We start from the raw sequence: 11,783 nt of genomic DNA, 5'->3' as shown, positions 1-11,783 counted from the left end.
CCTGGAGGAGAAAGGGGAGGAAGCAGAATCCACAGAGAGACCCTCAGAGGCCATGCGGCTCCAGCAGAGTCTGGGCCAGCCCAGTGCCTGCCAGGGCAGCCTGCGTGGGGCAGAAGAGCCCAGGTCCTGACACCGCACTGCGCTCAGGCCTCGGCTAGGGCTGCCTGGGAAGGTGTGGTGTGGGTCCAGTCCTGCAGGTCCAGCTGCTGGAGGCCATCAGCTCATTGCATCCTGTGTAGCTGAGGGCAGTTCTTGTGCCCTCTGTGGGACATCTGTGGGGCACACCGTTTGGCTGCCACGGAGGAGTGTTCATGGTAGTGTTATTAAAGTGACACAATTAGAAAGGGTGTTTTTTTTCCTGTAATAAACATAAAATACTCCTTTTCTAATTAAGTGGGGGAAAGTAATTTCAAAATAAGATTGCATTTGTATCTAAAGCAGCTACATACACATTACTGTAAGGGTTTCTTTTGAGCTTAAAATTCCTAACTCTTTTTCATATGAATTACTCTCAAGAATTTTCCCATCTTGATGATCTTTTGAGGCTGCATATGAGACTTTGTAGTTACCCTTTAACTTTTATGTTTATTGGAGATGGTGGTAAAATTGAAGTGATATTTTGATGGAACTTGGCCTACCCTAAGCTGCCCTCGACCAAGGCTGTCTTGGAGGGACAGGAGGCCAGCATGTTGCTTCTCGTGACAGTGCCCAGTCTTATTGATTCAGTTGGATTGTTTCTTTTTTTCCCTGGTTGTAATTAGTATCCACTTCCAGAATCAACTTCTGTATAATTTGAATAAGGTAATTTTACTACTTGTTTTTAGGAAAATTTTAGATGAGTATATTAACTTTACTTTTAAAGTTTACTTAAGCTGAAGATTTAATAAAATGATTTTAAATAATGCATCTGTGGAATCTTTCAAAGTATTGTTTTAAGCCAAAGAACGCGGATCTCTTGAAATCCATAAAATAGGCCCAGATAAAGATTTTGATCTCTCTGCTCTTCATTCTCTCTTACTTTTTTTTTGGCCTAAAGAACTCCAAGCAGTACCAGAGGATAATTTGAAAACTGTGGTTCTATTTCTTGGATTAGCTTTACGAAGATAAAAACTGTGGGAAAGTGAAGTTAAAATGAAGCTATTGTAACCCAAGTCATAATTCTGTTCCTCCAAAGCTCATTGTTGTACCTAGAGAAGTGATGAGGCATTACAGGACTGTTTCCAGGAGAGTCAGAAGAGTCGTCAGGAAATCTAGGGTCCTGTTGTGAAAGAATCACCGAATTTTCCCCATAACTGACCGGCAGGAAAAAGGTCACCTACCACCTGTCTCCAAGGGACCCCAGGACAGATTGTGTGCAGCCTCTGTTGCATTGCCTCAAACTGATATTTTGAAGAAGGTGGAGAACCTGATCTTCCCCAAAATGTTCTGGCATTTTTTCTGTGATTCATTATATACTACAACTTTAAAAAAATTTGTTAGACTTTGCCAGGAGTTAAAAGTACTGTATAAAGTTTTTCTTTCTGGGATGTAGGTGTAGAGATTTAAATACATGTGTGTTTGTGTATGTATGACGTATGCTTGTATTTAAAATAAAAGCTACTGACTGTCATCAAAAATGTAGATAGTGATTTTGTTAGTTTCCCTGGTGCCTTGGAATGAGATTTGATTGCCTATTATGAGCTTGTGTTTTCTCTGAGATAAGTTCTTAAGATCAAGGGCCGTGTCTTTTCCTCCTGAGACCCAGTTCCCAGCATAGCATTTACTAAGAAGCTAGTCAGTAGTGGAGCAGACTGGAATTCCACTTCCAGATTTTTTTTTAATTTAGTGTTTGCCACTAGAGGGACTGGATCAACTCTTGTCCCTTTGTTATTTTACCTTCAATAATGTCTTGTTAATTTATTAAAAACTGTTTTCATTCTAAAATGTGTTTTGGAAATTTGACTAGTCAGGTAGTACCAGTGGACAATACTAAAAATAACTATTTATAATACTTTTATGTGACTCATTTTTACTTCCCGATCAAAATATTTATTCACAGAGATTTTAAGTAAGCTTTTTGGCTGGTGTTCAGAAACACAGGAAATGAATAAACAAAAGTGGATATTTGATATGAACTTACATAAATGACAGAAACGTAACCTTGGTTGTATTAGTCAAAGTTTAAAGTTTAATCATAAAGGAGTACAAACCCTATCTCATTTTTTCTAAGCAAATTTTACACATCAATGAAACTGCTTCCTAAGCAGCATTTCACAAAAATTTTGATATGCTCTCCATTATATTAAAACCCCAAAACTACTTTCTTAGTGTAGTTTTATAAAGATTAATTTTCATTAGAGTTCTGTAGTTGATGAAGTTCAGTTAGACGTGGCGGCAGCGGATGGCCGCGCGAAGGCTCTGTTCGCTTTCCCTCTGGGCCTGCGCTGGGCCCTGAGCCAGAGCTTCGGGGGCGCCTGGGTCCCGACAGCAGGTCCCAGCCCAGGCGGACACTCCAGGCCTCAGCCCACAACTCGTCTGCCCCTGCTCGGCTTCTCGCCTCTTCGTAACTTCGCCAGAGACGATGAGCGTTGTGTTTCCAGCAAACTTTCCCTCACGGTTCACTTTATCCAGATAAGAAAACCGGCCTCCCTTCCGGGGCTCAGGGGTCCTCCCACCTTATGCCGCCTTGCCTGATGCTTGGCCGTCTCTTGGCCCAGCGCAGTGTCACTGTCTTTCCTCTTTGTGTGCGTAGCCGTGACCACTGCTCTCTTTTCCCTCTGCTCTCACTCTTCTGTGCTGGCTCAGAGTGGGGATGTGCTCTCTGGCTCGTGTGACACACTGTGACGGGCTAGGGGGAGTCAGGGAGCTGTGTGTGTACAGTTAAAACCACACTAGGCCAGTTCTGGTGGGCTTTGTATCATTACGTGCTTTTCACTTTTTAAATAGTAAAAACACAGCCAGTGCTTGTGTGTTCATCCCGAGCCTTGGCTGTGCTCTTATACGGGGCCTCTTCCCACTGGCCAGAGCCACCTGTCGCCACAGTGCGCTCAGTTAGTTGGCTGCTCAGGGTTTGGACTTGCTACGTGTCCTGTTAAGTCCCAGGGTCAGTCTTCAAAAGCTTACATTACCCAGGAAGTACCAGAGGAAGGGGGTCGTTAGCGTTGTGTAGAACGCAGTCCCGACGTGCCCCGTGTGTCTGTTGGTGTTGCGTTCACAGCCCAGGGTGGGGGGAGGGGCGGTTCGAGGCGCCAGACACGCCCCTCCCTTGCTGCAGGGTCCAGTCCCCCGTCCCATGTGTGGGCAAAGCTGTTCACTGCAGCGTAGTTCACTGTATTTAAAGACAGTGCATCCGCATGTTGTGTAGTTTACAGAACAGAGTGCTGTCCTGTAGAGCGAGTGAGGCAGCTCACATTCTGCGGAAACAGTCTGCACCAGAGAGGTTTTTTTTTTTTAAGAGGGAGTGTTCTTTCTTTCTTTCTTTCTTTCTTTCTTTATTTATTTATTAAACAGAGTCACAGATTTATTTATTTTTGGCTGCATTGGGTCTTCATTGCTGTGCGCAGGCTTTCTCTAGTTGTGGGACACAGGCTTCTCACCGTGGTGGCTTCTCTTGTTGCGGAGCACGAGCTCTAGGCCCGTGGGCTCAGTAGTTGTGGCTCGCAGGCTATAGAGTGCAGGCTCAGTAGTTGTGGTGCACGGGCTTCTCATCGCAGTGGCTTTTCTTGTTGCGGAGCACAGGCTCTAGGCACGCGGGCTTCAGTAGTTGTGGCTCGTGGGCTTAGCATGCTCTGCGACATGTGGGATCTTCCTGGACCAGGGCTTGAACCCGTGTCCCCTGCATTGGCTGGCGGATTCTTAACCGCTGCGCCACCAGGGAAGTCCCCCCACCATAGATTAAGTGGAAAGGAAACACCCGCTGCAGAGCATGGGTTATGTGCCATGTCTGTGAGCCAAAGAGACTGCACGTTCCCACCACGCGCATCCTCTACCCCCAGGAGGTGGCCTCTGGGGAGAGCACTGCTGAGGTTGCAGGGAATCAGGGGAGGAAGGGAACCCACTTATTCTGCTCTGTGTTCTCATTGGCACCGTTTGTGTTTTTTCTTACTACATCCATGTTCCTGTTACTTTTTAAAAAGGCCACGTTTCCTCCTTGCCTTGCACTGCCCTCCAGAGTAGGGCGGCAGTGCCCTTGAGGCGGTTGCTCGGAAATTAAATTCCCACAGCTTCTCTGGTACTGTGTTCCCCACTCCCTGCATACAGGTGACTGAGTACTTGGTCTACACTTGGTACAGTAGGACGAACACCAGCTTTGCAGTCAGAGTAGACCTGTGCCTACAGCTTACTGGCTTGTACGGTTTAGGGTGAGTTACTTAACCTTTCAGAATCCTAATTTTCTTGTGCAGGCTGTGGAGTGGTAATGTGTGTAGCTCAGATCTGTCCTGAGGATCAAATGAGAGCATGTACTCCGTGAGCTGGCATGGTGATGGGCATGTGGTAGGGGTTCTATACATGATAATGTTTACATTTTTGTGTGTGTGGGTGTAAGTGCAATAATGTGTATCATGTGTTGACTATCACATATTACTTACCTGTGCAGATATCCTTCCAGCAAGAAAACCACAGTTTTAAACATGAGTCACTTGTGTAGATTACAAGTCAAAGCTTGGTGATAATGACAATATTGGAATTCCTTTTTAATGTAAGTACATTACTTAGATATAGGGTTTTTTGGAGTAATATCTGTGTTTTCTTTTTCAGCTCTTTCAGTCTCACATGGCAACAAAAACAGCTCATATGTCCTCACAAGTATTTGACAATGAAGAGAAAGTGAGTATATCTTTTAAGTAGACCCACCTTGTACTCTGGATGCCTCTGTGGTTTCAGAATAACTACTGAGAGACCTGAAAGACTTTTGTTGCTACTTACCTTGAATATGAATTAACCGTTATGTTGATCCAAGTTAAAAATCAGTGACGAACTGCATCCCTGTCGACTGTCCACAGCGTCTCTACCCTGCCTGACGTTAAGCAGATGCAGGTTCCAGCTCTGCCACGGCCGGCAGGGAGAGCCTGACACTGCTGTAGCTGGCGTCCTCACAGACCTTGATGATGGCAGGGTGGGACGCCACGGGACGGCCCTGTCAGAGCCTTCCTGAGTGCGAGGTCAGACCTTAGTGCTTCTGAGGGCTTTCTGAGTGCCTGCACAGGAGGGATGTGTTTGGGTAATTTATATTAAAAGTTATATTTAGAAAGAGGGAGTAAATTTAATTTGGTGAATGAGGTGAGTTGTCAGTGTTTTAAAAGAGAAAACAGTAACCATGAGCACGGGTCACGAGATCCCTTTCCTTTAGCTCCATGCTCCAGCAGCCTCTGCCTCCCAACGCGTGCTGAGGTCCCCCCAGTTCTGATACTTGGTCATCTGGCCACCGAGCTGCCATCATTTTATCTCTGTTCTCTCATTGGTAGCTGTAGTCTGTTCCATCTTTATTTTATCACCTCGCAGCCTTTGAATTACTCTTAATCTGTCTTCTAACAGGTCGCTTTGCTGAAACTACTGTAATTGTTTAGTGAGTGATGCACTGAGTGCTCACTGCTCAGTCCTCATCCTCTCCAGCCCCTCTTCTTCATTAAATGATGCTGACCACTCCCACATTTTTGAAAAGATTCTTTTATTTCCATGACATTAAAATCACATTCTTTAGAACCAGGAGGGATTCTATAGGCCATTTAGTTCAACTTTTGTGCTTCCAATAGAAACTCTAACAAATACTGTTCTAATCCTCTTGAACGCTCTCACGGCCAGCTGGGAAGCATAGTGTGTTTCTTCATTCTCTCTTCTTTTTAAATCACAGAGATAACAGGCTTACCTGGTAAAAGGGACTCGAAGGGCACAACTCGTTCGTGGACTAGTTTTCTGTTGCTCTGTAACAAATGGCACGGACTGAGCTGCTTAAAACAGCAGCTGTTGATTAGCGCCCAGCCTGCGGGTCGGGAGCGCCAGGCTGGCTCCCCTGGCTTCTCCACCCAGGCCTCACGTGCAGGAGGTCGGCTGCTGGTTCCCAGCTGGGACCGCACCCCACCCCACTCCCAACCCTTCCAGGTTGTCAGCAGAGTTCCATTCTTTGCTGGCCGGTTGCTGCCAGCTTCTGGAGATCATTCTTAGGTCCTTGCGACCCATACAGCAAGGAGAACTGGAAAGGCAAGGCCCCTTCATGCTTCAAATCCCTTCCACTCGGAAGTCCTCTGTCCCTTTTAATGGTCCACCCTGGATAATCTCCCTTTCTAAGGTTAACTGATTTGGGACCGTAATGACATCTGTCAAACCCCTTCACCGCAGCACCTAGATTAGCGTTTGAATAACCGGAAGGTGTGGGTACACCGGTGCCAGCAGTCTTGGGGTCCTCGTGGGAACTCTCTCACCATATACAGTGACAAGCTCGTCTTTCTCACCTACACCTCCAGGTCCACTCCCAACAGTCTGTCACTACCCTTTGAGACATCTTCATCCATGTTCATATATATATATATGAGAATATATGAAAAGATTTTTTCTTTCTGAAACTGAAATCACAGTGAATAAATCACTGTTTAGATACTTAGCATTTGAGATTTCTCCACGTGTGGAATGTGTCAGTCGTTCAGGATTCCATCGTGTGGATTCACTACAACTTGTTTATCCATTTGCCAGTTGTTGGGCCTTTGCTTGTTTCTTGCCACTTCTGACTGTTTGGAGGAAAGCTGCTACGACCATCCGTGCGTCAGTCCTTGTGTGGATGGGTGCTCTATCTTGGGTGCTGGCAAGCGGGGTCTTTTGGCTGTGTGGTTACGTGTACTTAACTTTATAAGAAACCACTGCCTGCCTTCCAGAGCGGCTGTGCCATTTTGCATGTGCAGCAGCGAACTTATCAGAGTTCCCGTTTTTGTTCATCATCTCCAACGCTTGATGTTATCAGCCTTTTACATTTTTGCCCTTTTAGTGGCTGTTCAGGGGTATCTCATTGTAGTTGTGCTTCACATTTTCCTGATAACTGTTAATAATGCTGCGTACTCTTTCATGTGCTCATTGGCTGTTTTGTTATCTTTTTTGTGAAGGGTCTGTTCAAGTGTTTTACCCATTTTTTTTAAAGTGGGTTGTCTTGTTATTGAATCTTACAAAATTCTTTATGTATTCTGAATACAAGTGCTTTGTCATATATATACTATTTTCTCCCAGTCTGTGACTTGCATATTCCTTGATAACTCTTAAGTTTTTAATTTTGATTAAGTAGACAAATAGGTAAATAATAGATTGTCACAATACCACACTCCTTGGTGATTGTAGCCTCAGATTAGGTACTGTAAGTCCTTCAGCTTGTTCTTTTGTACAGTCATTCTAGCTGTTCTAAGTCTTCTGCCTTCCCATATGAATTTTACCATCAGCAGTTGGTTACTGTATCGACAGCATATATTTGGGTCTTGCTCTTTTATCCAGTCTGACAATTTCCTTTTAATTGAAATGTTTAGACCTACACTGTCTAGTATGGTGGCCACTAGCCACACGTGGCTATTTAAATTTAAATTCGTTAAAATTAAATAAAATTAAAAAGTTCCTTCCTCGGTTGCATGCGTCACGTGCAGGTGCTCAGTGACTGCACGTGGCTGGTGGCTCCAGTTGGCAGCTCAGCATTGTCATGGAAGGTCCTGTCCTGTTGGACAGCTGGCTTAGGCCACTTCTGTTTAATTATAGACGCAGCTGGTTTAAGTCTACCAACTGGCCGTGTGTGTTCTTTTTTTTTACGTTTTTTTTTTTTTGAATTTTATTTTATTTTTTTTATACAGCAGGTTCTTATTAGTTATCCATTTAATACATATTAGTGTATACATGTCAATCCCAACCTCCCAGTTCATCCCACCATCACTTCCCCCCTTGGTGTCCATACATTTGTGGCCATGTGTTTTCCATTTGTCCCATTTGTTCTTTCATTTTCTTTTCTTTTCCTGCCTCCTTCTGGATTAATGGAGTATTTTTATGATTGCTTACTAGCTAACCCTCTTTGGCCTTTTATTTTTTTAAACAGTAATTGATGTGGGCTTTAACTTACCACTCACTGCCTTCAGTGTTGCAGCACTTCCTGTATAGTGTAGAAACCTTACGACAGTGTAACTCCATTCCCCTTCCCATCTTTTGTGCTGTCACAGTCATGCATCCTGCTTCTCCATGTATCATAAATCCTGTAATACACTGTTGTTATTGCTTTAAGCAGTCAATCTATATTTTCAAGAAATTAAAACTAGCAAAAAATTCTCTTACGTTTACCCATATTTTTACCTTTCTGACAGTCTTCATCCTTTTTGTAGATCTGAGTTTCCACCTGTTGTCATTTTCCTTTCTCTTGGAGAACTTTTAGCATTTCTTGTCGTGTAGCATTTCTGGCCGGGCCATTTCGTAAATGTCATTTGTACATTTAGCAAATGTAGCTGTCTTCATTTGCCTTCACCTGTGAGGGGTGTTTTCATTGGATACAGAACTCGGGGCTGTCACTTCTTCTTTGGCGCTTTACTGGTGCTGTTCTGTCGTCTTTTGGTGCGCGTCTTATGTTTTACTTGTCTGTAATACGCCTTCCCACCCCTGGTTGCTTGTAAAGTTTTCTTCATCCAACAGTATTTTCCTGTTTTGGAAAATCAAATATTTTTATGTCATAAGTAGTGCTGGACTCTCATCATAGGAAGATAATAAGAAATATGTGTTTTGAGGGTCTGGACACAGGTTTCTCACAAACTTAACCGGTTGTATCTTGGGGGAGGTATAATGATCAAAAAGTCTTTAATTTTTTTCTGATAAATTATGTTTATCTCTAATGTGCCTATATCCTGTTTTAGTAAGACTTTAAAAAATTGTTGCCGTTGTTTTTGTTTCCTTTCAGCAAAAAAAAGAAAACACTCGTTCTTTAGCCATGTCTGGCCATGTTGGTTTTGAGAGTCTGCCTGATCAGCTGGTCAGCAGATCAATTCAGCAAGGCTTCTGCTTCAATATTCTCTGCGTGGGTAAGTGCCAAGCCCCCAGATTCTTCCTTCCTGGTCCTGTGCTCGCTTCCTTCTCGTCATGAGCAGCATGGTGCCCACATTAGCAACTTAAGATCATGATTACAGATTTTTTTCCAGTTATTTAAATTCTATCGGTTTTGGTTTTCTTAGCTCTACTGCTTTAAACTTTTTGTTTGTTCTTTAAACATTTCAGTGCTTTCTTCAGAGTTCTGAGTAACTTAGCACACGTGATTCGTTTTTATGCTCTGCTGGTGACTCAGTGGACAAGCCTTAGCATGTATTTATTTCAGGGACAATCCAGCCTTTGAAGTATCTGAAATATTTGGGATCCATGAAACCATTGTAAGAGTTTACTGTTCTGTTTTTCTTCATCCATCCTGTGCACCTGTGAAGATGTACCTGCATTTCTTTCAGGGGAGACTGGAATTGGAAAATCAACGCTGATTGACACACTATTTAATACGAATTTTGAAGACCATGAATCCTCACATTTTTACCCACATGTTAGACTTAAAGCACAGACATATGAACTCCAGGAAAGTAACGTTCGATTGAAATTGACCATCGTGAATACAGTGGGATTTGGTGACCAAATAAACAAAGAAGAGAGGTACACGCTTTCCTCTTGTAATAAATAGGTTTTTCTTATTTCAGGATATCTGCCTTCTTGCCCTATGTGCTGTGATTTGATTTTCAACTGTGGAAACCCATGCCTTTCCTCCCAGACTTAAATTTTTTTAATAATTAAGCAATATTTTATTATTGTTAACAAATTGACATTTTTCTATCCAGTTGTCTAATTTCTTTAGAGTAATTTGAATCACATTTTTAAAATGTGTGTTTCAGCAAAAATAGTTTTAGTTATTTCCTGATATGACAATTTGGTGTTTATTAAGTGATTTTAACTAATTTTCAGGCAAGACTTGTCTTGTTGAGAAAAAAAAACAAAACAACAAGGCATATATGGCAAATATATAATCGCCAAATCCATGGTGCATGAATTGTTCTGTGAAATTCTAACTAAATTAGCCAGGTACATTATTAAGCATCGCAGGAAAGGTTTGATAATGAAATTTTTATTTGTATTTTATATTAGGTCACTATTTTTGTCATTATTTCTAAGGTATTATAATTATTCTTTTTCTTTAAATTTATTTATTTTTATTATTTTGGGATGGGGGTGCTGTGACCGGTCTGAGTTGAGGTACGCAGGCTCTTTGTTGTGGCGTGCGAGGTCTCTCTCTAGCTGTGGTGCATGGGCTCCAGAGCACGTGAGCTCTGTAGTCTGCAGCACGCGGGCTCTCTCGTTGAGGTGCACGGGCTCGGTAGTGTGGTGTGCAGGCTTAGGTGCTCTGCAGCCCGTGGGATCTTAGTTCCCAGCCAGGGATCGAACCCACCTCCCCTGCGTTGGCAGGCAGACTTTACCATTGGAGCAGCAGGGAGGCCCCTCCTATGCTATTATAAAGATTGATTATAGATTCTATATGAAATTTAAACTATAAAAGGAGGAAATAGACTGGGGCAAAGCAATGACTTTTTGTTCTTTCTCCTTTTTGAAAGTTATATATTTTCATTATTAGAGGTAGTTTCCTAGGTCCTAAATGTTTGCTTTAGAGGGAAAATATGTTGCATCATTGACTGTCTTTATGTGTTAGCCTGTTCGGAACACTTGCGTGTTCTACTTTAGATTTCAGGAAACAGTTTTGTGGGCTTTCTGGAGGAAGCAGGTCGGTGGAGGAGGCAAAGGCCTTTTCTGTATAGAAATCACTTACATTTATTCTTAGATATTTGGTAGCTTTGATGATCTTGTAAATGGCATCTTTTACAAATATTTCATTTTCTATTTGGTGTATGGAAATATAATTGATCTTGCATATAGCCACTTCTGTGAATTCTCTGATTAATTCCAATAACTCGTCTCTAAATTTGTTTAGGTTTTCTATGTATGTAATCTGCAAATAATGGCATATTCCTCCTTTCTAATTCTTTTGTTTCTTCTTTTAAATAAGTTTTATTGCTGTATAATTTTTTAAAAATTTATTTGTTTTTTATTTTTGGCTGCATTGGGTCTTCATTGCTGCGCATGGGCTTTCTCTAGCTGCAGCGAGCGGGGGCCACTCTTCGTTGCGGTGCGTGGGCTTCTCATTGCGGTAGCTTCTCTTGCTGCGGAGCACGGGCTCTAGAGTGCAGACTCAGTAGTTGTGGCTAACGGGCTCCAGAGCGCAGGCTCAGTAGTTGTGGCGCACGGGCTTAGTTGCTCTGCAGCATGTGGGATCTTCCCAGATCAGGGATTGAACCCGTGTCCCCTGCGTTGGCAGGCGGATTCTTAACCATTGCACCACCAAGGAAGCCCTATTGCTGTATAATTTACATAGAATAATACAATGCGTTGTTTGCTTAAGCGTACAATTTAGTTACTTTTGACAAACATGTAGTTCCTACCCACCACCACCACCACGACAGTTATAGGAAATGTCCACAGCCTTGAGTCCCCTCATGTGCCCTGCAGCCCACTTCTTCCCCAGGGGCTCCCCCGGGGCGGTGCCTTCTCCTGGGGTGGGTGCTGTGGCTTCTTCCCGGCGCCCTCTGGTGAAGTCTCCGTACTTTGGCCTCCCTGAGCGCCTGTCTCTCCTCCGTCCTCAGTGGGTCTGCCAGGCTTTGTGCCCTCTTTTGTGCTGGGCCCCAGAAATTTGTCTGCAGGCAGTGGGGCTGGGAGGCTGTAGACTCCCCTCATTCATCTCCCAGTGATCAGCATTTTTACTGCCTGTTGTCCTGTGTCTG

General features: G+C 43.3%; 1 protein-coding gene across 1 annotated transcript in view; it reads left to right on the top strand.

The window, feature by feature from the left end:
- SEPTIN10 (septin 10) overlaps positions 1-11,783 on the top strand; it is a 53,201-nt gene that overhangs the window by 14,984 nt on the left and 26,434 nt on the right. The window contains exons 2-4 of the mRNA XM_024757989.1: positions 4,738-4,806; positions 8,882-9,002; positions 9,417-9,612. Coding sequence (XP_024613757.1) covers positions 4,738-4,806; positions 8,882-9,002; positions 9,417-9,612 — 386 coding nt within the window. The remainder of the gene's footprint in view (positions 1-4,737; positions 4,807-8,881; positions 9,003-9,416; positions 9,613-11,783) is intronic.

Source organism: Neophocaena asiaeorientalis, unplaced genomic scaffold (assembly GCF_003031525.2).
Source record: "Neophocaena asiaeorientalis asiaeorientalis breed wild unplaced genomic scaffold, Neophocaena_asiaeorientalis_V1.1 scaffold497, whole genome shotgun sequence".
In the NCBI taxonomy this organism is placed as follows: domain Eukaryota; kingdom Metazoa; phylum Chordata; class Mammalia; order Artiodactyla; family Phocoenidae; genus Neophocaena; species Neophocaena asiaeorientalis.
This window is presented reverse-complemented; position numbering and strand designations above follow the sequence as displayed.